We start from the raw sequence: 26,339 nt of genomic DNA on the forward strand, positions 1-26,339 counted from the left end.
AGGTTGTGATCCTGGGGTTCTGGGACTGAGTCTTGCTTGCATCAGGGTCACTGCAGGGAGCCTGCTTCTCTGAACTCTGCCTATGTCTCTGCCTCTCTTTCTGTGTCTCTCCTGAATAAATTAAATAAATAAATAAATAAATAAATAAATAAATAAATAAAATCTTTAAAAAAAGTGTACATGAATGTTCACTGCAGCATTATTTATAATAGTAAAAAAGAGTGGAAGCAACCCAAATGTCTATCAATTGATACGTGACTAAACAAAATATTGCATATCCAGCCAAGGCATCTCTCTCTCCCTCTGCCCCTCTCCTTGCTCAAGCTCTCTCTCTGGCTCTAAATGAATTATTCAGGAATAAAAATGAACAATATATTGATACATCCTACAACATGGATTAACCTTGAAAGCATTATGTAATCTTTTCATTACATAACGAGTAACGTAAAATCGAAGTAGAGTAAAATTGAAGACACTGACAAGACCAAACACTGGTGAGAATGTGGAGAAATAGGAACTGTCATTTGTTTGCTGGTAGGAGTGCAAAATGAAATAAGAATACTTTCATTTATTTACTGTCTTTGGAAGACAAGTCGTTTCTTACAAAACTAAGTGTACTCTTTTCCTATGATACAGCAATCATGTTCCTTGGTATTTACCCCAAGGAGTCAAAAACATGTCCATACAGATACTTGCACATGGTTGTATATAGCAGCTTTGTTCAGAATTGCCACCCCCTACTCCCTCCCGCTCTCTCACTCTCTCTCAAATAAATACATAAAACGATTGTATCATCAGTCAATAGTGCAAATCATTTTGACTGAATATTTCACTTACTGAAAACTTTTAAATATCTGTCTAAATGTTAATACCAATAGCAATTGTATTACTCTACATTGTTCCAACTTAAATATTATTTCCAAGATCCTTAGGCTTGGACTAATATTAAATTAACTGATGGATAAAGTTCAGTTATCTGAAATCTTTGGACACTTCTGAAGAGATTAAAATTTATAAAGCCAGAAATTACAAAAGCTATACAAATAATTAATACATATTTGGTCTTGGTAAAGGTATGATTAAGATGACAAACCAAAGATACAAAAAGAGAGATTCAAAGGGCTACATGCACTCCAGTGTTTATAGCAGCACTATCAACAATAGCCCAAATATCCATCGACTGATGAATGGTTAAAGAAGATGTGGTGTAGATACACAACAGAATATATACTCAGCCCTAAAAAAAGAAATCTTGCCATTTGCAATGATATGGATGGAGCTAGGGAGTATAATGCTCAGTGAGATAAGTCAGTAAGTAAGACAAATACCATATGATTTCATTCATATGCAGAATTTAAGAAACCAAATAGATGAACATATGGAAAGGAGGACAAGAAGAAAGGAGAGAAGGAAACAAGCCATAAAAGACTCTTTTATTTTTCTTTTTAAAATATTTTATTTATTCATGAGAGACACAGAGAGAGGCAGAGACATAGGCAGAGGGAGAAGCAGGTTCCCTCTGAGCAGGGAGCCTGTTGCGGAACTCAATCCCAGGACTTGAGCCAAAGGCATACGCTCAACCACTGAGCCACTCAGGTGCCACCATAAGAGACTCTCGATGACAGAAAACAAATTGAGAGTTAATGGTGGGAGGTGGGGGTAATGGGGTAGATGGGGGGATGGGTATTAAGGAAGGCACTTGTGATGAGCACTACGTGTTCTATGTAAGTGATGAATCGCTGACTTCTACTCCAGAGACCAATATTGCACTATATGATAATTAAAATTTAAATTTAAAAAATTACAAACATGGTGTCATACATTCACAGTCTTTTTTTTTTTTTTTTTTTTTTATTTATTTATGATAGTCACAGAGAGAGGCAGAGAGAGGCAGAAACACAGGCAGAGGGAGAAGCAGGCTCCATGCACTGGGAGCCCGACGTGGGATTCGATCCCGGGTCTCCAGGATCGTGCCCTGGGCCAAAGGCAGGCGTCAAACCGCTGCGCCACCCAGGGATCCCCATTCACAGTCTTATATAAATCAGTGGCACAGTTAATATATCTGAACAGCAAAATTAAGGTTTAAAACCATCTTGTTTATATGTATTTGTGTATGTTTAAATGTGGAGCATTATACTAGAAATGCGAGAACTGAGAACTTTATGAATAATAAAGAGAAAAAATAATTGAGGGGGAAATGGTCCTTGAATATTAAGTCTGTCCTTAAAAATAAAAACTATGTGTCTTATTTTGTGACTTTTATGGAGGACGGATCTTTCTTATAGTGAGAGAACTTCCAGAGAGGCTCCTAAATCTTTATGGTTTTGTGCTGACTTCTTGATTCACTTTTTGACTACAAACTCTTATTTCTAAAAAAAAAGTTAAAAGTCTGTCAATTTTTACTTACTGATGTGATTTAATTGTTCTTTCTGATGATTTGTATGGCTAAAACTTTAATAATTTTTTCGCCTGTGGACAGCTATAACTTACATGCTAATGCTACATAATGTTTTTTGATAATTATCTTTGATGTTGATTTTCCCAAATCTTGACTCTAAATATTACATAAAGAGAATGTTAAGATATTATTTTGTCTAAGGGTTTTTTTGTTTTGTTTTGTTTTGTTTGTTTTTTGTTGTTTTTTTTTTTGTTTTGTTTTTTTGTCTTTTGGGGCAGAGACAACTCCACTGTGCTAACTCATGGCATTTTGAGTTCTCATATTCTGACCTTGGAACAGATCTATATTTTATTTAAGGAATACAATGTTTTATTTAAAAAATAGGTCTTGGTCTGGGCTCATCACTTTGGGTCTTGAATAAAGATGTTATTTTGTCTATTTGGGGGGTTTCCCAGGAGGCTTCTAGGACATGCCAACAATATGTTCTAGGAATTAATAAAATGAATACTACTACAAATAATTAAGAATATGTGTTATATGTGACTATGTGGATGGTGCAGAGCTATATTTGTAATTAGCTCTATATGATAGTGAGAGCCATCCTCCTGTCAATCTCATATTATGGGAGAAAAAAACACTCTCAAATCAAAGACACTTGACCTCTGTAGGTTAATTTACATGCAGGTAAAATATTATGAATGTAATATTTCCATAGAAAAAACTGAGTAGATCACAGGAAACAAACAGGGTTGCTGGAGGGGAGGCGGGTGGAGAGATGGGGTAACTGCATGATGGACATTAAGGAGGGCATGTGATGTAATGAGCACTGGGTGTTATATACAACTGATGAATCACCGAACTCCACCTCTGAAACGAATAATACACTCTGTGTTAATTGGGGAAAAAAAGAGAGAAAGCTGACTAAAGCCATTTAAAAATCAAATCTAGGGATCCCTGGTTGGCGCAGCAGTTTGGCGCCTGCCTTTGGCCCAGGGCGCGATCCTGGAGACCCGGGATCGAATCCCACATTGGGCTCCCAGTGCATGGAGCCTGCTTCTCCCTCTGCCTGTGTCTCTGCCCCTCTCTCTCTCTCTCTCTCTGTGTGTGTGGCTATCATAAATAAATAAAAATTTAAAAAAATAAAAATCAAATCTATTAACTTGATCCCATAGGACCACCATATTGTATAATAAGGAACCAATGTGATTGAGCCCAGACCAAGACCCTTTTTAAAAAAATTTTGGGCAGCCCTGGTGGTGCAGTGGTTTAGCGCCTCCTGCAGCCTGGGGTGTGATCCTGGAGACCAGGGATCGAGTCCCATGTTGGGCTCCCTGCATGGAGCCTGCTTCTCCCTGTCTGTGTCTCTGCCTCTCCCTCTCTCTCTCTCTCTCTGTGTGTCTCTATGAATAAATAAATAGAATCTTTTAAAAAAATTTTTAATTTTGGGCACCTGCGTAGCTTAGTGTTTGAGCATCTGCCTTCAGCTCAGATTGTGATCCTGAGGTCCTGGAATCGAGTCCCACATTGGGCTCCTTGCAGGGAGCCTACTTCTGTCTCTGCCTCTCTCTCTATGTCTCATGAATAAATAAATAAAATCTGTTTTTTAAAAAACAAATAAAAATAAAAAATTGTAATTTTATTTTTTAATGATTTTATTTATTTATTTGAGAGAGAGGGAGAGCAAGCACAAGTTGGGGGAGGGGTAGGGGAGAGGGACAAGCAGACTCTGCGCTGAGCACAGAGCTGGATGTGGGGCTCCATCCCAGGCCGCTGGGAATATGACCTCAGCTGAAGGCAGATGCTTAAAAGATTGAACTACTCAGGCATCCCAAGAACCCACCCACCCCCTTTTTTTAAATAAAGCCTTTTGTTCTTTAAATGAATTATATGTATATATATATTTTCAAGGTCAGAATGAGAACTCAGAATGCCATGAGTTAGCACAGTGGAGCTCTCTTTGCCTTAGTTGTTCAGCTTAATATCTGATCAGACAACTTCTCCGGTGATGGGTTCCATTCACCCACTAGGAAAGGACCTTATTTTATGTATCAGACCTGTCTTCAAATATCAAATGCTCCAGAGAAACAAGATTTCCAAAGTCAGCAAGACAGAATTGTAAAAAAAATTCATTTGTTTTAAAATCATAACCATTTATGACCACAATGTAGTTTTGTCTTCTTTTGGAGACCACATCTATTTCTGCTTCCATACCAGCACACACCAAAATGCGATTTCCTCTGTTCTCAGTGGATGAAGCTTTTGCAAGTTCATATCCGTGTGTATTCAAAGACTTCGTATAAATAAGATTTAGAAACCTTTTCTTTCAAGAGCGTTGTGCAGTTAGTTAATTCCACTAACTGCATGAAAGAAAGGGAGCAACAGGAATTTGAATAATTTGTCCAGAAATAGTTTCAAAGACTAACAAAGGATTTCTATCTCTCAGTTCCTCTCAGTACCCAGTGCAACAAGACTTCATTTCTAACCTTGTTTCTGCTGTTATTTGCATTAAAAATACGTTCAAACAGTTAAGTTTAGAAGACAATTAGTATGTCCATTTACTATGTGCCTCCCATCTATTCATTTCCACATCTTGATTTTGAAACAAAATCAGAAAAATGTTTTCTTTGCATTATCATCCCCTAGCAGTTTGGTTCTGTTGCCTTGAACGTCAATTACAGAAGTATGTTCTCTCTATTGAGAATATACTTTATGCTTCCCAAGGTGTACAAATGCTAAATTAGATATTCTACATCCTATCATAAAAAAATCACTAAATCAAATTGTTACATGACTAAAAGCAAGGTGCCCAACAATATTTATATTTTTACATAAGTGTACATGTTGGTATGTATTTTTTTAAAAAATAGGAAAAACTCTGGAAGGTTAGAGAAGAGTTCTCAGTGGTCACCTCAAAGGAGGGTACTAAAATTTGAAACTAAAGGTAAAAGAAAATTTCTTTTTAAATTCCATAGCAAAACTAGTTGGGGGATAACTAGTTAATACTCTTCAAAAGAGTCAAGTCGTGAGTGATAACAAAAGACCAAAGTACTATTCCAAATTGAAGGAGATGGAGGAGACACGGCCACTCAATGTAACATGCTAGCCTAGGCTGGGTCTTAGAACAGAAAAGTGAATTAGTGTAACAAAGGTAAAATCCAAATACGGTCTATAATTTAATTAATTGCACTAATGTTCATTTCTTAGTTTTGATTAAGTGTTTTGATTATGTAAGATGTTTGAAGCCAGATGAAGGATATAGTATGGGAAATCTCTGCAACTTTTATGGAAATATAGACTTATTTCAGGGAGCGCCTGACTGGCTAAGGTGGAAGAGTGTGCAACTCTGATCTTGGGATTGTGAGTTCGAGTTCCACACTGGGTATAGTGATGACTTAAACAAACAAACAAACAAACAAACAAACAAAACTTATTTCAAATTAAAGACTTTCATAAAAAAGAGAAAAGGAAAAGCTTGTAAAACAAAACAAAATAGAACAACAACAACAACAACAAAAAACCAAACCCTTCCTGGATCCCACCTCATACTTAATGAATCTGATCAAGCATAGAAATCTGCATGTTGAATATACTAACAGGTATATTAATCTAATCTGCTGCATGTCAGAGTTTAAGAATCCCTATTCCAGGGGAATCCCTGGGTGGCTCAGCGGTTTGGCGCCTGCCTTTGGCCCAGGGCGCGATCCTGGAGTCCTGGGATTGAGTCCCATGTTGGGCTCCTGTGTCTCTGCCTCTCTCTCTCTCTATCATAAATAAATAAATCTTAAAAAAAAAAAGAACCCCTATTCCATGTACTTTGAAAATTGTTTTAAACATCAAGAACCATGTTTGAAAAAGAAAGTAACAAGAATGTACTTATGCACTACTTGTGTAAGTAAAAAGAGTAGCAGGATAGCCTAAGTCAGTGGTTCTCAACTTTGGTTGGATGTAAAAAATCACCTGAAGAGGTTTCACAAAACTGCAATGAGGGCACATCCCAAATCAATTGTGCCAGAATCTCTGTGATGGGAGCTCGGCATGAGTGGTTTTAGAAGTTCCCCAGGTGACTCTAACAGGTAGTCAAGGATAACTATCTTTGGCTTAAACTTTTAAACCCAAATAGTCAAAGGATAAAGACAAGAAGAAAACATAGGGCAAGCCCGGTGGCCCGGCAGCTTAGCGCCGCCTTCCGCCCGGGCCTGATTCTGGAGACCCAGGATCAAGTCCCGCATCGGGCTCCCTGCATGGAGCCTGCTTTGCCCTCTGCTCGGCTCTCTCTCTCTTTCTGTGTGTGCCTCTCATGAATAAATAAAATAAAATCTTTAAAAAAAGGAAGAAAACATAGCCCACATAGTTGGCAGAGCTTATCTTAAAGAGATGGGAGATATTTTACCGCTTATTGCACTTGAAAATTTTCCTCAATTCTGTTTCTTGTGCATTGCTTTTTACTCAGAAAAAAATATTTTAAAAAAGAATAAGTCCTTGTTCATCACAGATGAAGAAAATTCTGGGCAGCCCGGGTGGCCCGGGTGGCTCAGCAGTCAGCGCTGCCTTCAGCCCAGGGCCTGATCCTGGAGTCCCGGGATCAAATCCCATGTCGGGCTCCCTGCATGGAACCTGCCTCTTCCTCTGCCTGTGTCTCTGCCTCTCTCTCTCTCTCTCTCTCTCTGTGTGTGTGTATGTGTCTCTCATGAATAAATAAATACAATTAAAAAAAAAAAAGAAAATTCTTTCATTTCCCGTAGAGCTCTCCATTCTGTTTTAGGCTAAGGACAAAGCACTACCAGCCTTCTAAATGTTGGTTGGTGGAGGTGTCTGCTTGGTTCTTCCTGAAGAACAAAATTGCTCAACCCACATATGTACATATTTACATAGTTGTAGCACAAGTATCCGTGAATTAACTTGATCCAACACTATACCCAGGCAGCTGACTGGACCAAGAGTTGCATCTGACTCAAGGTAGGTTTAAGAAAACCTCCCTGGGATTTTTTGCATGTGAGAGAAAATGTAGAAATATAGAAAATATAGCTAATCTCTCTTGGATGGCCTGAACCATCAATTACTAAACTTGCTGAAACTAATTGAGTACTTTCTTTTTTCCCTAGTTATTGCTAAGTATCATAATACATCCATGTTCCCACTGGCATATGAAGATCAGAGAATTATAGAGTATGTACCACATAAATTAATTGTCGACAGAGATTCCCCTCTGGGCACAAGAGTGGAACTCTTGTTCCACTGAATTTCTTTTTTTCACATTTAGTATATATATTTCAATGTTGTTTAGAAAAGTTTTAAAGACATTGGATCAGTTTGTTGCCTGAATAATTAAAACTTCATGAGGGTCAGTGACTTTGACCCTTATACTTTGTGGAATTCTCTTGGAAGCTTTGAAATGCTCCCCACAAGAAGACAGTGGCCTCCATTTGTTACAGGCTGGCTGATTCACGAAATCCTCTTCTTGAATTCATTGAAATTTAGAGTTGTTGGAAAGAAGCTTAGAGGGAAAGGAGACATGAAAGTCGGGTGCTTTACACCTGGCTGGCTTAGCTGGAAGAGCATGTGACCTTGATCTTGGGGTTGTGAGTTCGAGCCCCACATTGAGTGTAGAGATTACTAAATTAATTAATTAATTAACTTAAAAAAATCAGTGGTGTTTCAGGCAGATTTTCTCAACCTATGGCCCAAGGATGGCTATGGATTCATGGAGGCCATAGACCTGAAAGGGGAAAAGTACCTCTTTATTTTAGAACTTTAGAGCAAAATAAAATAATTTAGCAAATAAAAGCAATAATTGTCTTTTACTCTCATTTAAAGAAAAGATATTTATAAATATGGAAAAGTTCACATGCCAAACAAGTCTTTATCATCTTGCAGAGACTTGGCACAAAGGAAATAATTTTACCACAGTCATCTGGAGATACACCATCTTCCTAAAGCTCTAGAAAGCTCTTTTGTTTCGAAAGAGGACTTAAGCAAAAACCAATTTTGACAACAAGGATGATATTTTTCTTTTTAATCAAGCAAGCAGTATTTGACAGAGTTTTGATTTATAACAGTTATAATTTACAGCACTTATAAGCCAATCAGAGTGAAGTGATGGATACAAGTACTCAATTCAGGAGCTCAAGATTATTGCCTGGAATCACCATGTTGACATTTATGGCAATTTCATAGCTCACACCAAAGATCTGTAGAAGACAATGTCAGAGGACTCAGCAGTAAGTCATTAGCAGTGGTGTGTCAGTTCATCCTGTTGTATACTTTGGCTTTAAAAAGGTCATGGAAGGATGGCAGGGAGGGGAAAAAAGGACAGCAGCATCTGGTGAGGGGATGGTAGGGGATGGGGATGGAAGAGGCAGCAGTATCATGTGATGCCCTCGGTGTCCACAGAGCACATTGTATATTTGCTTACCCCTCAGTGGGACACATGCTCTGTTTTTATGCCAAATTGCCCAATCAGAGATTTCAACATTTTGTTTTGTTTTGTTTTCACCTTATCAGTGAGGATGCTAGTTATGATGGCAAGGGCACCATGCCCCTTTGTCTCGACCTACGGGTTAGGGAAACACCACTCATCGTCCCTTCCTCTCCCTTCCTTCTCAGTGGTCTGAATTTTTGGCAAGTTGCAGGGCATCCCAGATTACTACAGGAGGACAGGGAAATCCTGTCTGGGAACAAAAACAGAGGGGAACAGGGTGGAGGATGGTCAGGGTGCAAGTATTCAAAAGTATGGTGCCAATTGGCAGATATGCTACATGTTTTTGAGGTTTGTTTGCTTCTGACCCTCCTGGCATCAGCCGCCATATTTCTCCATAAATAAGGAGTAATCCACCGAAGATCAGAGTGTGCCCAGTGGACAGGCAGCATCATTTGGGCAATTATTAGAAATTCAGATTCTCAGGCCCCTGCCCAAATCAACTAAATGGGACTATCTGGCATTAGGGCCCAGGAATCTGTGTTTTAATAAGCCTTCCAGATGATTTTTAGGTACACCAGGGCTTTGGAAAGCCCTGGCCTAAGCAATCCTCTGTAGGAATCTCTTCTGAGTAGGGAAGATGCCACTGTGCTACTGGGTAGCAGCCTTGTAATGTGGGTGTTTATCAAGGGGCCAGAGCCCTGCAACTAAGGGCACCAAGGCCATGATCTCACTGGACATAGACCAAGGGGGAAAAATCCATTAGTTTTTCTTGAACTTGCCTATACTACATTCATGCCAATGAGTTTGCAAAACATAACACACCCTCACTGTGACTAATTGTTTTGAAATTGTAGGCAAGAGGAGAGGTTGAGTAGTTCAGAGAATTAAGGCAGAACAAGTTGTTTAGGAAGTCTGAAACCTTTTTCTGGTTCTTCCACTGACTTTCTAAATATGGTGAGAGTCGGGACTGGGTATTACTCATGCTTTTATTACCAGCAACTGGCTCAATGCCTTGTTTGCTATAGCTGCTCAATGAGGGCTTGAAAATGTGTAAATATGCAAATAAATGAATTAATGGAATTAAATGAAGCTTCTGTCTTTAATTTTGTGTGTCAGTTTTATATTGCTACCAAAACAAATTAGTGACTTAAACAACAAAATTTATTATCTTACATTTTTCCATGTCAGAAGTCCAGTATAGGTACCACTGGGCCTGAAATCAAGGTGTCAACAAGATCTCATTTCTTTCTGGAGGCTCTAGGGGACAGTTCATTTCCTTGATCATACAGGTTGTTGGCAGAATGTAGTTCCTTTTGGTTGTAGGACTCACATCCCCATTTATTCACTGGCTGTCAGCTGAGGCCTCACCTAGGTTGTAGAGGCAGGCTGTACTCCTTGGCTCATGGCCTCCTTCTTCCATCTTCAAGCCAGCAATAGAAAGTTGAGCGCCTCTCAGGCAATGAATCTCTCCTCTTTCTTATTCTGCGCATCTCTCTGACTGACTCTTCTGCCTTCCTCTTCTGCTTTTAAAGACTTGTATGGATAGATGGGTGTTACTCAGATAAACCAGAATAATTTCCCTGTATCAAGGCTCATCGTCTTCATTATCTGCAATGTCCCTTCTCCAATGTAAGGTAATACACTTACAAATTCCAGAAATTAGGACATGTATAAATTTGTGGGTCATTATTCTGCCTATCACACTTTACTGGAAAAAATATATTAAAAGCATCTGAATCCCAGGGGTTTGATGAGCAACAGGTATGATGTTCTTGCAGAATGCATTAGCACAAGATGTAAACACTTAGAATTGGCCTTTTTGTGAGATGATTTGTTTAGAGAAATATGTAGTTCTCCACCATCATATCACCATTTTAAAAACACTCCCTCTTACACTCCTTCCCTCTTCCATATAATGTCTGATGGCACCTGAGTTCCTAACCCCTCCTCCTCTTTCGTTTTCCTGCATCCCAATCAAAACACAACAGGAATAGTTAATAATTACTGATTGCTTTACTTCTATGCCATTTTCACACAAATCATCTCATTGAATTATAGGATATCAATTAAGTAGTTGCATTGTCATTTTAGAGTAAGAAGAGACTTAGAAAGTTTACCCTATTCAAGATAGTAAATCTTGGAGGGGCTTAGATTCTATCACAAGTCCCTCTTTTTAATCATTACAAACCCTACCTCATTGTGACACCCCAATTTTCATGTTTCTCTCACTCCAAGAAATAAACAGCAAAGCAAATTCAAATAGCAAAGCTATGTGTTCACTAGCTGGTCTATGAAGAAGTATGTATTAGTCAGGGTTCTCCAGAGAAACAGAACCAATGGGAGTTAGATAGATATAGATACACAAGAGAAAATTTGTTATGGAGATTAGCTCATGCACTATGGAGATGTACAATATGCATGATGTGCCATCTGCAAACTGGAGAACCAGAATTGCCAGTGGTGTCATTCAGTCCAAACCCAAAGGCCTGAGATTCAAGGGGCTGATGACATAAATCCCAGACAGAGTCTGAAGGCCCGCACTCTGGGGGAACCAAGAACACTAATGCCTGGGGGCAGAAGAAGATGAACATCTCAGCTCAAGCAAAATGAGCAAATTTACCCTTCCTCCACCATTTTGTTCTATTCAGGACCTCAACAGTTTGGATGAGGCCTGCCCACATTGGTGAGGGCTCTCTTTGCTCAGTCTACCAATTCAAATGCTAATCTCTTCCAGAAACACCCTCAGAGATGCACCCAGGTATAATGTTTCACCATCTGGGCAGGCTTCAGCACAGTCCAGCTGGCACATTAAACTGTGGTGACAGACACTTTCATAACAAAACCTCAAGCTGTAAAGAATCCCAATGGTGAAAATTCAGGCATCTTGTGACTGATCAGGAGAGGAAGTCAAAATATCTGGTTTTACTCCATACACAAACATTTATAAAGCATGGCAGAGTCACGGTTTAGGAGAAAAGCATTGGAGAATTCTTTTCCATCCTTTCTGTGCCAGAAAAACAAAGCACTAGTTGTATGGAGTAGTTAGGGACAGATCTAGAAAAGGTCTCAAGAAACTGGTTATTGCTACAGACACAATAGTTGAACAAAGTCTCTGACTTGTAGATTGAAATTCTATCCCTATCAGCATTGTATCTAAACTGGTCAAAATGTACCCTCAGTGGGGGAGCCCACAAATGGGAATGGGAACTATTGTGTAATGAGTTGTTTTATCCCTCTTTTGAATATTTAACCATTCCTGTCTAGTTCTCTTAATTCAGTGACTCATTATTTGTAAATATAGATTATTTTGCTATGTGTAGACACCATGCTAGGAACAGAGGTAAAAAGAGAGAATACAAAGTTCAACCACAGATTGAGACACACTCTCCAGCAACCAATTACAACATGACACGATCTCATCAGGATATAGTCACATTTTTATTCTTACCCTGGATAATACCTGGACCAAGAAAGCCCAAGGAAACACAGATTAATGTCTGAAAATCTTGTTTGGAGGCCACGTCTTGAGCCACCCCCCCAACCCCCCACCCGACCCAGAGATTCATTTTTGAACCTCAATGGTCCCATGCAGGACAGGGCAGCTCACTTCCCCTTTGCTTCATCATGTTCCTGCTCCATTCACAAAAAGGAACTATGTTCCCAGAGAACAGGGACAGACTGTAGTCCCAGTAATGGGCTCCTGCCCACTCCTGAAGGCTGTTTACCCCCTAGATTCCCCACTAGCTTTTCTAAAGCAAAAGCAAGCAACTCTAACTTTTCTGGTACTTGTTCTTTTATTGAAGTTATAAATAAGTACTTATTGTACCCTGTGTTCCCCATGTATATAATTTGCTGTGAGTAATAATCCCACAGCTCTGGTATTTTCGATGTAATTTTTTTTTTGCATTAGCAGCACTGATTCTGTGAAAATGATAATATAGATGAAATTTTCTTCATCTGTCTCCTCTCTTTCAGCACTGACAGACTTCTAAGATTCCAAGAAGACATAGGACGCTATCAGATGCATTTTTTTATAATTCCCACCTGTAGGCTCCACCCCTCCTACAAAGTGATTTTTCCAGGATGTATTATGTGGTTTTGGAAATTGTATTGCTAATTTCAGGCCTTCACTTTGTAAAACTTCCTGTCCTGTTCATCTCTCTTTCCAGAACTTTGCTCACTACCAGACAGTTAAGGAACCAGTTATAGGTGCAGGGTCATGTCTTCTTCACATCTCTACTCGCCTGGCTATAATAATAAATAGCACTACAAACTACATCAATAATAATAGCATCATCATCATAATGTATGTGTATATAATATTTACAAGGTGCCAGGAAATTATTATATAAATTAACTCTTTTCCTTTCATATTATGACACTTATTTTACAGATGAGGACATGAAATCTGTTGAGCTTAATGAATGAAGGAATGGAAAGTTACTAAATGTAATTAAATGGACTGCCTTGAGACAAATCCTCCAACGGTGAGAATATGGAGTCTGGAAAGATACTTGGGAGTGAGAGGGTGGGAATGGGAGAGGACCTGTCTTAAATCACTTTGGTGACATAGTGCTCTCAACTCATAGAGTTTTTCAGGAATCTTTCCATTATGGTGTTGCTGCAAACAACTCTGCTCCAACATTTTTCTGATTTTAAGGAGTTCATGGAGTAGGGGGAGGTTGTAAAGACATTTACCCAGCTGAGGGAAGTTATGTGGAAGGGTTACAACACTGCAATCCAAGGATCCTAAGGGCTGTATGCGAGATGAATAGAGGATGCCAGCCTAACCAACCCTAGGAGGCTGTGGGACCATGCTGGGCCAGGTAGCATTTCTTGTCCTCGGGGTCTCTCTATGAGTTTGCTACTTAGCAAGTTACCACAAACTTAGCAGCTTAAAACAACACATGTATTACCTCATGGTTTCTGTGAATCTGGAGCCTAGGAATGGCTTCTCGGGATCTCACAAGGCTAGAGTCAGAGTGTTGAGCAGCCTGCATTCTCATCTGGAGGCCTGACAGGGGAAGACAGCACCTCCTAGCTCACTCAGCTGCTGTCAGAATTCAGTGCCTTATAGCTGCAGGCCGGAGGCCCACGGCTGCTTGCTGGTTGTTGGCTGGTAGTGGCCCTCAGTTCCTTGCCACGTGGGCTTTGCCCTTACCTCTTCAAAGTCAGTGAGGGGGTTTCTAGAGTCAGTATACCAGCAAGATGAAATCTCGTATATTCTACTATAATCCCCAAAGAGACATTCCATTACCTTTGCCATGTTCTACTGCTAGAGTTCATAGGTCCGACCCACACTCAAGCTGAGGACATGAGTTCCAGAGGATGGGATTGTTGAGGACCACCTGACAACCTATGTGCCACAGGAGCCTCTAGAAGAGAGCTCCATGGGGTTAGGCAGAGCTCGCCCAGCATGTGAGCAGGTGAGATCATAGGCCCTGTCCTACTTGCTCTTAGAGGCATCTTGTGTCTAAAGCAGTGCCCACTCCTTGGCTAAAGTCTGTGAGTGACCAAGTGAATGCCTTCTGGTATCACTCCTGATGTAAAGAAAGGGAATAAACATGATAGGTGGGCATGAGGCCAGAAAATATGCTTGCCTTTAATGTGATGGGAAAAGCCTGGTTCTAAACTACTATTCACTCCCAGTTAACTCATCTGTTTTCTATAGCAGAAGGTCATGGCGAAGAATTATTTAGGAAATTGAGCTAGGAGATAAGGGAGGAGGAAAAAGATCTTGTGTGAAGACATCTCTTTTAGCGGATAAAACCCAGTCTACTCTCTGAGGGATCTGATGCCTGGGTACCTGGGTTGTTGTAGTCAACAGTGCTCTTCAGAAGCTTTGGAGGTGCTATAAAAATGTTAACAAGAGTGCTATGCCTTTCTTTCTCAAGTACTTTTAAATCATAAACCCTCAGGAATGATTTTCTTTGAATCTCAATCTCCAGGTAGCAACACCAGGCATAAAGAGGAAAGAAATAGAAAGAGATTAAAATGAGAAGGAAAGGTTTTTTTTTTTTTTTCATTAAGGTGGCTCCACGATCCAGCCAAAGATTAATGCCACATACTGCTTAGAGCCACTGAGTACTTGACTGTTCCTCCCCGAGCATTTCCTGATGGGGCCAATCACATTGGACTAAATTTGAGCCAGATGGTGAGGCCATTGGAGTGGAAGCATGTAGGATGGAAAGACAAATGTGTAGGACACTTTCAAGATATGATCTTTGCCATTAATTTAAAACATGCAAAAACCAGACAGAATTTGGTTGATAAACGGCCCCCTGCTGGACAAATTTCGATGTTCAAAGTACTGGTTGTTGATGTGTCCATGTGCAAGTGTGTGTGTGCAAGGGAGGAGATACAGGCAGTAGGGAGGGCATGCCCACCATCATTTTCTATAAATTACATAATGAGGAAGAAGAAGCATGAGGAGCTCTTTAAGAAGGAAGAGAAAACACTGGACTGCTCCTGCACAGAGCCCAAAGTGTGTGAGGCAAAATACAGAGATCTGAGCTCAGCAGATTTCCTAAACTCCGATGGCACAGAAACTTCCTAATGGGATAAAGGATCTATTCACAGGCGAGCCTCCACAGAAATCTATGGATCAGAACACATTGTATAACTAAGAGATAGCCCTTGCAGTCAGGTCAGGAAAAGGTCTCATAAGGAGGGAGGAAGGGATTGAGTCCCAAGAAGAAACAGTGGCCACAGAAAATAGAAAACAGAGAAGCAGTGAGTAACCACTGTCACCTTCCCACCCATGACATGGAGCTGCTATTTGCACCAGGGGGTTTCTGACATATAATCCTTGTCCTCCATGTCACTGGCAAATCAAGCTAAATTATTAGGGGCTCCTGGGATTGAGTGACCCAGTCAATAGCTGGAGGTCTGAGGGCATTTTTAAAAATATTTTATTTATTCATTTGGGAGAGACAGAGCACAAGTGGGGAGAGGGGCAGAGGGAGAAGGAGAAGCAGGCTCCCTGCTTAGCAGGGAGCCTGACACTGGGCTCGATCCCAAGACCCCAGGATCATGACCTGGGCTGAAGGCAGAAGCTTAACTGACTGAGCCACCAGGTGCCCCTGAAGGCATTTTTAAAAACCTTGTTCCTTTTCCTCCTCTCCCTGACTCGTGGTGGATGATGAGATATGCTATTTATTTCTAACATGTTCCCATTATGCCTGGATGAAGTGCTTGGATGGAAGGCCTCAAAACATGTTCTTTGTGTAAAACACACAACATCTTCTTCTCCCAACTAACGAAGTAGGGAGCGGAGAAACACTTAGAACCTCCTCAAGTGCTGGCTTATCAAGCCAATGTTCGTGATGATACATAATCTTCAAAGAAGTGGTATTTGAACTTTGTTGAAATGCACGGGGCTATGAAAACTTTTCTCAAGAAACAGAATGTACAATGGCCAACATTTTATAAACTAATTGGGGACAGTCAGAATTCCTGGAGCTGGCTGCAAGGTCCATAGTCACCACGAGAGTTTCTCCCTTAGCTCCCCGTGGGAAAGCCTTTGAGATCCTGGCTGTGCTGCATTCTTTGGGTACACCGTGAGGAGAAAGACTACATAATGAGCTTAATGGACTTAAATATTAACTGGCACTTTAAGCAGAGTGTCATGCATGCCAGGGATGCTCAGGAAGGCCCAAAAGTGAGGGAGAAGACGATGTCAGAGCTTGAAGTGAGAGCTTTTGGTGGACACAGTGATGACAAGAAGGAGGTGGAGGAAAAAGTGGGAAAGAGGAAAGAACACAAAGATGGTAAGTAGGTGTCACCCTTGGGGCGTAGGCACAGGACAGAGCTATGACAATGTGGAAGTGCTATTTTTGTGCTTAAGAAACACAAGTGAGGAAAAAGTCAAAGGAGGGAAAATGAGCCGATCTGGGACTTGAGCAGGCTATGAAACAGATTTCCATTTTGGCATTTAAGATAATCCAATTTACCCATCTCTGGCCAAGATTATATAAAACGTCACTAAAATCTGTCCTCTGAGCTGACAAAACAACCAAGAGTTTTCTGGGCAACCCTCCTCCCCCTTTAACATTTGACCATAATCTCTCTTTTGGACAAAGACAGCAGACCTCAGGTCAGAGACTTTTACAGGCAAAAATATACAGGCTGAACTTAATAATATTGTTTAGTCCCCATTACATTTATATTTTACACTTAAATTCTATCACCAGAGAGGTAACAAGTGTCTGTTTATCTTTTAAAATTAAGCTGTATAAAAAAATGAGTTAATTTAAAGAAAACATTAGGGAATAATGATGGGTGATATTTGAATATGCAAAAAAATATGCAGGCAAGTTGCAAGTGACTGAAATTTGGAAAATTTTATTTCATTTAATCCTTCCAATAAATCTGTAAGGTAGGTTTCACTGAACACATGTTTTGTTTTGTTTTTCCATTAAGTTTTTGTATTACTCCAGTCACTTAACATACGGTGTTCTATTAATTTCAGGTATATGATATAGTGATTCAACACTTCCCTACATCACCCTGTGCTCATCACAAGTGCACTCCTAATCCCCATCACTTGTGTCACCCATCCCCCCATCTTCCCCTCTAGTGACCATGTTTGTTATCCACAGTTAAGAATCTGTTTCTTGGTTGGTCTTTCTCTCTCTCTCTCTCTCTCATTTTTTTCCTTTGCTAGTTTGTTTGTTTTTGCTAGTTTGTTTTGTTTCTTAAATTCCACATATGACATCATACTACTTGTCTTTCTCTGACTGACTTATCTTGCTTAGCATAATATACTCTAGCTCCATTGGTTCCAGGCTTTGAAGACTTGGTTTTTAAATTCTGGACAGGAGGCCTCTGCCGTGACTATGTTAAGCCAGATCATTGGTCAGACCAAGGAGCATCCAGCCTTGATCCCCTTCTTCTTATTTATTGGGGCAGGAGGTACTGGAGCAGCAATGTATGTCTTGCACTTGGCATTGTTCAATCCAGATATCAGTTGGGATAGGAAGAATAACCCAGAATTCTGGAACAAACTGGGTCCTAATGATCAATACAAATTCTATTTGGTGAATGTAGATTACAGCAAACTTAAGAAAGGAGGCCCAGACTTCTAAATGAAATGTTTCACTATAAAGTTGCTTAGAATGAAGGCCTTCCAGAAGCTATCTGCACAATTTTCCACTTATTCAGGAACTATTTCCCCTCTAAATGCATGAAATCATATTGGTGTATTGTGTTGGGGTTTACATTGAATAATAAATATCTGAAACTTGGGGGGGGGAAACACTCTAGCTCCATCCAAGTGGTTAAAAATGGCAAAATTTCATTATTTTTGATGGTTGAATAATATTCCATTATACATATCATTTTATATATACCACATCTTCTTTATCCATTCATCAATCGATGGACACTTGGGCTGCTTCCATGTCTTGGATATATTTTGTAAATAATGCTGCTATAAGCATTGGGTACATGTATCTCTTTGAATTAATGTTCTTGTATTCTTTGGGTAAATATCTAGTATTTACCCACACCTAGTATTTAATCACACCACAGTGTGATTCCTGGGCCATAAGGTAGTTCTATTTTTAACTTTTTAAAAAAAGATTTTATTTTTAAGTACTGTCTATATCCAACATGGGGCTTGAACTTACAACCCTGAGATCAAAAGTCACATGTTCCACTGACTGAGCCAGCCAAATGCCTTCTATTATTAACTTTTTAAGGAACCTCCATACTGGTTTCCAGAGTGGCTGACAGCAGTTTGTATTCCCACAAAGAGTATATTAGGGTTCCTTTTTTATCCACAGCCTCACCAACACCTGTTGTTTCAGCCATTCCGACAGGTGTGCGGTGATATCTCATTGTGGTTCCGATTTGCATTTTCCTGATGGTAAATGATGATGAGCATCTTTTCATGTGTCTATTGGCCATCTGGATGTCTTCTTTGGAGAAATGTCTGTTCATGTCTTTTACCCATTTTTTCATTGGGTTATTTGTTTTTTGGGTGTTGAGTTGTATAAGTTCTTTATATATTTTGGATACTAACCCTTTATCACGTAAGTCATTTGCAAATGTCTTCTTCTGTTCCCTAGGTAGCCTTCAGGTTTTGTTGATTAACATATGTTAATGAAGAAGAAACTGAGGCCTCAGATTTGTTCAAAATCACCCATCTTGTTATCTGCAGAACCAGAATTCACATGTTGGTATGATTGGCTGCAAAGTTTTTGCTCTTAACTGCAAAACAATACCACTTGTTCATCAGGCCCATAGCAGCTTTTTGAGTAGAAAAAGGTAAATGCTTGGAGGAAAACACTCCACATATGGGAATGTGATTAAGGAGGCTAAAACAGCTTGGTAGGCGAAAAATCATTTCTTTAGTCAATCCATATACTTGTAGTGAATGTCTGCTATTTGCCAGCCAATAAACTTTGTACTACATTACAATTTTTCTGGGAGTAACCAGAGACATTAGTTCCCAGACTAGAAAAACAAAAATCAAACAAAGCAAAACAGAACACAAAAACAGGGAGATTTCTTTTTCCATGGAGATCACCAAGTGCCTTGAGAATGAAATAAATATCAAGGGTTCACCAAGACCTGTCTGCAGCAAAGTGTGCTGACCTTTTCCTCTGGATCAGAATGGAAATATTAACCATCTTCTCTACAGAGGAACACTGCACCATAACTATTTTTAAGGCATGGAACTTTAAAGAGAAAGGTAGGAGGTTCACTCATATCCAATCTCTGAGTTTCTGAGTGTGAGATTCTTAGTGTTGGCAACGGTTTCCCAGTAATTTTGCCAGAAAAGTCATTGCAGTCTTTTGAAGACTTTACCTAGGAGGACTGCCAAGACAGAAAATTCAAACTGCAACAGGGACCAGAATCCTGCTCACTCCTGCTTCCCCCACCCCACCCCCACCACATATTGTCATCTATTATAAAAAGAGGTGGTCTGAGAACTTAAACCTGCTGGTTCACAACTGGCCACAGGAGGATGAACAATTCCTAAACTCCCAAAGTACCAGAACAGCAGCAAGAAAAAGGGAATCAAATGCTTCTCTGCAAATTCTGGCTTTTTAGGGGGCCCTCAATTAGGAGCCATGTCCACAAGGCATCCACAGAAGTCCTGCCTTAGCAACCCAACCATGGAAACCCCCCTCCCCACCCTTCACTGATCCTGGGAATCTTAAAGACCTTCTCCCTCATCAGCTGGATAAAAGAAATAGAGTTTGCTGCTGAACAGAAGCCCTCTGTGTGTGGCCATTTTGGGAGTTTCTTTTTACTTCTTTTATGTGAAGGGTTCCCAACTTTTGGGGGGAGCACCTGAAAAATTTTGGTTAAATATTGCCTGAGCATTGGTCTCTATCCTGCAGTATCTCAGTACTAACTGCCACTCTTCAGGGGCAGAATTTCCTTTGCCTAAGCAAACATGATTATTTGGGTTTCTATCACACCATGCTGTCCACTCAATTGATAGATCCGGATAGTTTAGCCATAAGAAGCACTTTTTGGTATCCTCCCAAAAATGTTGATAACCACCACATGATCACATCTATTCCCTTGATAATTGGTTGAGATAATATAGAATGACAAAAAATATGAAGTAAGGCATCCTTCTAAATGAAACCCCAAAGTAACCACATACGTTTTTAAAAATAAAGTATATATGTCTGAGGCGGATCATTTATTCAGTGTGATGAACAAATCAATTCTCAGCAGAATGTCTCCCCAAGGAATCTCCAGTCTACAGACTGAAAACCATTATATTATGTTACGAGCTCCTTGCTATGATTTGTTCAGCTTCATATAACCTGATGGCTTGCCCAGTGCTAGCCCATAGCAGGTGCTTAGAGAGGAAACAGGTATTTGGGCGGAGTTTTATTTTAGCTAGCACTGGTAAGTGCTCAGTGACATTCATGTGCCAGGCACTGTTCTAAGCACTGTATATGTATTAACTCATGTCACCACCAAATGACCCTGGGGGGTAGATGTTATTACCACCCATATTTTACAGATGACAAAATGGAGGCTCAGAGATCTTCAGTAATTTATTCAAAGTGCAAAGAATTTAAAAAACCAGGATACAAAGTAAGATTTTATTATTTTCCATGCCTTTATATATAACTTCATGGAGTCCATGGCTATGGGGATTCAATGGAGCCTTGGACCCTGCTGACCAATCATGGGAAGAGAATGCTCTTTGGGCACCCCTGTTCCATAAGAGGAGCAATGAATGTCCTTTGGAAGAAGTCTCTAGGGATCTCTGGGTGGCGCAGCGGTTTGGCGCCTGCCTTTGGCCCAGGGCGCGATCCTGGAGACCCGGGATCGAATCCCACGTCGGGCTCCCTGCATGGAGCCTGCTTCTCTCTCTGCCTCTCTCTCTCTCTCTCTCTCTCTCTCTGTGACTATCATGAATAAATAAATAAAATCTTAAAAAAAAAAAAAGAAAGAAGTCTCTAGGCTACAAAGAAACAGTTTCACAAACTTGTATCACAGCATGATCTGGCCTGATGTATTTCATACAGTAAGCTCTCACTTGGTGCAAGGGATTCCTAAGGGATTATAGGAATGAATGATTGAATAGATTAATATCCATATCTGGAGGAAGACTTTAAATGACATCAATTACCTTTCGGGCCAGGAGGTTTGTGCCTACACCATAAGCCCTTCTATGACAGAAAGGTTATGTCAGGGCTTTAGTTCTAGTGGTTGGAGAATGAGAAACCATATGTAAAATAGACAAAAACACAAGGCAGAGAGGCAGGGAGGCAGGGACTGTCTCCATACGATCAGCCTGAGTACCATGTCCCTTCAGCTCCGTGCACATGGAGTGCAGGTACTAGGGGAGCTGCAAAAAGAAACGTGGCTGTGTCCTGCCGTCCAGGAGCTCATGATGGATTGGAACAGTTGAAACATGCACATCAGTGAGCACAATACGAGCCAAAATGTGATCTGTGCTTTAAAAAACCCAACCAAACCACCACCACAACAAAAAAAAAACAAACACAGACAAAGATTTGAACTAAGTGTTCTAGGAGCACAGACCAGGGCCCAATGACTTCCAGCTCAGGGAAGCAGGAAATGCCGACTTCTGAACTAGCTGAATTTTGGTTAATAGAGATTAGAGGGAAAGAACTTTCTACATAAGGGAAACTCTCTTGAGATGTGGCAGGGGAGGGCAGCAGGAGGAGGACTGGCAGTTCATTCTGGCTGATTAAACAGTAGTTGCACACCGGCCAACTCCTGGCTAATCTTTATTTGGCGAGTACATGACTGCATTTAAAAACAAAGAAGTGTTACTGGAATGCTCTGAGCAAAGACATGGGCTTTGTATCAGTCGTTAGAGTCCTCCACTCTGGCTTTTCCACCTAGTCACATATTCTTGTTACCTGCTGTCTCTGCAGCTTTAGGATGGGGAACTCTGCACTGAAACAGGGGCCTGTCAGGAGACTTGGGGGTAGGCAGGCATTTTTAACCTGGAGTGAAGGCAGAGGAGGAGTGGGTAAGGGACGGTATGTGTGGAGGGAGGTTGAATTTGATAGGGGAAAAAAATGCACCTTTATTTTCATTGGCTTTTAACTGAAACTTAGCATCTCCTTCCATTGTGAATGTGGGCAAAGAACCATAAGACTATTAGCAGCATGCGTTACTTCCTCACCAATAAAACTCACAGAGTATTTCCTTTCACATGACATTTGCAGACATCATAAACTATCATTTTGCTCGTCAGTACTTTGAAACTATGGTAGTCATGAGATATATGTCATGAGTTAAGAAAGAACATAAATGGTTATATCACAAACTGTATAGGTATTTTGCTATAATTTCCATATAATTGGTTTCCTTTGTACTCAAATGTGTTTTGTCTTAGGTATTTAAAAACATTACTCTCTTTTTTTTTTTAATTTTTTTTAAATTTTATTTATGATAGTCACACAGAGAGAGAGAGAGAGGCAGAGACATAGGCAGAAGGAGAAGCAGGCTCCATGCACCGGGAGCCCGACGTGGGATTCGATCCCGGGTCTCCAGGATCGCGCCCTGGGCCAAAGGCAGGCGCCAAACCGCTGCGCCACCCAGGGATCCCTAAAAACATTACTCTCAAAAGGAGTCCATGGTTTTTACCAGACCACCAAAAGGGTCCATAACATAAAGTAGGTTAATAACCATTGCTGAAGGTAGCTTGGGGCCATAGAGAAGAGAGATTTAAATACCTACTTCAGCAGTGTGAATTTAGTCTTATAGATAAATGGGAACCACTGAAGAGTTTTGTTTTTAGTGTCAATTATTACTTTATTGAGAAGTAATCAAAAGCTGATTATAGCATCATTATTTTTAATCAGTTGTATTGAGATGTAACTAAGTGCATCCCTTTTAAGTGTAAAGTCAGTGAGTTTTGAAGTGTGTATGTGTGATACACACATGTAGCTACTACTACAATCAAGACTCAATTTGAGTAGTAGAAAATAAAGTTCCAGAATTATACATCCTGTTTTCCCATCCTCGAGAAATCCTTAGTTGGGCTCACAAGTGCACCAGCACTTCACTGAGGGCCCCAGTACCTGATGAGAGAGAACAGTCCTCAAAGAAGTTCAGGTAGACAGAGGGCTGGCATATTGAAAATCAGGGACTTGGACACAGACGTGACACATACACGAATAGTCAAATACCAGTCTTCAGATAGCTACTTAGGCAATAATTTATGTAACCACTATCACAACTTTTTACTGGTTAAGGGCCAAAATCTGATCATCTATTCTTATCTACTGATGGCATGCATGGCTGCTAACCAGATTGGCACATGGAGTGATGATATTTGTTCTATCAGCCACAACTTAAGCTCTATCTTGCTGAAACTTCTAAAAACTACAGACACGCAAACAAAAATTTTTAAGTTTTACCCTCTGGGACTCTGAGAAATCATCCCAATTTGGTTTGTCAGGTCCTACAGATATTTACCAAGATGGCATAAGAGAAAGTCATGAAACTGTTTGCATAAGGACTTGTCACTTTAGCTGCAATAGTGTGGGTCTCCACCACCCTAAGATAATTCAGCCTTTTCTCCTGTAAATACAGAGGCTAGGGGGAAAAATTCACTCACTTTAGAACAGCCCTTCTAATCTTCTTAAGGAATTTTGAAGTTATTATTAACACCCTCCAGACATATCTTTATAGTGTGAAATAAAACTGAAAAAAGGTCATTTTCTAGGAGCATACATGCAGAGGTCTACTATACAAGTCTTCAGTCATGTGCTTCCTTGTATTCATGGAAGACAAGCAGATTACACTCAATAAATACATTTTTTTCTCATATAAGATTTCTGTGAGAGTATTCATCATTGCATAATAATGATGATGATGGATATAAGTAATGTAACGATACAAGTGATTGTCTTCTCAATGTAGATGGTGCATCTTCTATTTCAATAATAATAGCTCACATTTATTGAATACTGGTGTGGTCCAGCAATGTGTAAGACACTCTTTATTTATTTATTTATTTATTTATTTATTTATTTATTTTTAAAGATTTATTTATTCATGAGAGACATATACACGGAGAGGCAGACACAGGCAGAGGAAGAAGCAGGCTCCCTGCAGGGAGCCCGATATGGGACTGGATCCCAGATTCTGGGATCAGGCCCTGAGCCAAAGGCAGATGCTCAATCGCTGAGCCACCCAGGAGTACCAAGACACTGTATTTTATATGTATGTTCTCATTTAATCCACTCAATGATCAAAAGCAGTATTAATTTCCATATCTTTTACAGGTGAGACCATTGAGTTGCACAGAGCCTTAAGTGGAAGATCCTCCTTCCAAGATTGTACTCCCTCCACTTCCTTACTTGATTCAACAATGAATCACTAGTTCTCTCACCTACTAGAGTTTCTTAATTGTGCTCCAAAATCTCCTTTTACAACATCTGGATTAAAAGGTCTGAACTAAGAATAATGGGTTCTATTTTGCCAGGGAGAGGCCCCTGCTCTGTAACTGGTAAAGGGTAAATCCTCAAGGAGGGTTAAGATCCCACCACCAAGCTCCCCAGTATTACATGGCTCCATTCTTCCATCTAAGACCTTTTCTGTGAGCTCCTTCACTTCTTACTATAGACTGCTTGTGTCCCCCCACAACTCCTGTGTTGAAACCCTAATCCACAGTATGATTTGGAGATGGGGCCTTTGTTAGGGTGGAACCCTATGTTGGCATTAGTGAATTTTTAAGACCAGACAAAAGAAAACTTCCTTCCTCTCTGCTGTCTCTGCTATGTGAGGATAAAACAGGAGACAGTCATCTATAAACCAGAAAGAATGTCCTCGCCAGACACTAGATCTGCCAGTGCCTTGATCTTGGACTTCTCAGCCTCCGCAAGTGTGAGAAATAAATATTTGTTCTTTCAACCACTCTTTCGATGGTTATAGCAGCCTGAGCTAAGAAACTTTTTTAACTCTCAGGTACTATACACCACCATACAAATGCACCTAAGGCTATATTTAATCATTTTTTCCCCCACTCTTATGAACTATTCTCATTAGTTTTTCTTCCTAAGAGCAAGTTTTCTAGATAATTTAACACGAATTGCAGAGACTGGTCATAGGATTACTGCAGGGGCTGCTTTAGCTCTGGTTAATTAGGACACATAACAAGTACATTCGTGAGATGTGATAAAAAAAACAAAAAACCTCAAGCTTTGTCTCCTAGTGCCTTTAAAATGTGTTTTGTTTCCCCTTTCCCTTAGCAAAACCCAACATGTTCTATGCTTTTTCTGCTCTTAGGAAATAGGCCGTCCTAGGTCACTTTATGTCACAAAAACAGTTTTCATTTGATAATGAGAATACTGAGTCCCATGTAATATGCAGAACTTTCTCTGCGGTTCATTGGATCTTTTGATTCTCCTGGCAAGGGCAGGCTTCAAACATTTATTTCTCTCTCCACCTGCTAAACCAGACCCCTCGGGTTGGAGGGGAGAAGAGAAAGGAGTACAGAAAGTTCTTTCATGACTCATGTCATTCTGAGGAGCTTTGCACTATCTGGCATGGCAGACGTCTAAAGCCGATTCTACCCTGAGAACTATGGTGGGTGCTTTAAAAGTGCCCATGATGGGTCCCTCCCACCACACTCTGCTGGACAAACCAGTTGTCCGGTGGTTCTTTGAGAGGTTTGCATTTTGATCAGCCTCATTACCCCCTTTGCTACCTGAGAGCTAGCCTATCTCAGAGCCTTAGTCCAAATCTCCTATTTAATAACCTATAACATTAATCCTTTCATAGTGTGACTCATTGTCACTTGAGTGGGTCCACAGAATGACATCCCTTTCAGCCAGCAAAACTACATGTAAAAAGTGTTGATGGACCCCTGTTGGAGTATCTGAAAATTTTCTTATGATTATTATTTTCTATTCAAAGTTTTGCTTTGACTTCAATTTGAAATGGGTTATTTGAAATTGATCATATCATCTCTGCCACAGGCATTGCTTCTTTCAATTTGTACCACATTTTGGTGCTTTTCCATAAATAAGCACTCTCACCTCTTGTCAACCTGGGCCTAGA

At 40.2% G+C, this 26,339-nt stretch overlaps 1 protein-coding gene and 1 long non-coding RNA gene across 3 annotated transcripts; both read left to right on the forward strand.

Annotated features, from left to right (window-relative positions):
• The first annotated feature begins 7,308 nt into the window (after nt 1–7,308).
• LOC112659730 (uncharacterized) lies at nt 7,309–25,406 on the forward strand. 2 transcript variants are annotated; one of them, XR_004803759.2, is made up of 4 exons: nt 7,309–7,354; nt 13,210–13,303; nt 18,887–19,085; nt 24,563–25,406. It is a non-coding gene; the product is annotated as an uncharacterized LOC112659730 (long non-coding RNA). The 2 variants fall into 2 exon arrangements; XR_003136469.3 differs by lacking the exons at nt 7,309–7,354; nt 13,210–13,303 and adding an exon at nt 16,177–16,585 and having other exon boundaries at nt 24,563–25,400.
• LOC112659729 (cytochrome c oxidase subunit NDUFA4-like) lies at nt 17,376–17,964 on the forward strand. The gene has a single exon (XM_035697004.2). It carries the CDS (start codon nt 17,654–17,656, stop codon nt 17,900–17,902), a length of 249 nt encoding a protein of 82 aa, XP_035552897.1. The 5' UTR covers nt 17,376–17,653; the 3' UTR covers nt 17,903–17,964.
• Nucleotides 25,407–26,339: the final 933 nt, after the last annotated feature.

Source organism: Canis lupus, chromosome 11 (genome assembly GCF_003254725.2).
Source record: "Canis lupus dingo isolate Sandy chromosome 11, ASM325472v2, whole genome shotgun sequence".
In the NCBI taxonomy this organism is placed as follows: domain Eukaryota; kingdom Metazoa; phylum Chordata; class Mammalia; order Carnivora; family Canidae; genus Canis; species Canis lupus.

What these genes read in the sequence shown, in the direction of transcription:
- LOC112659729 (XM_035697004.2), top strand. Translation starts at nt 17,654, where the DNA reads ATGTTAAGCCAGATCATTGGTCAGACCAAGGAGCATCCAGCCTTGATC.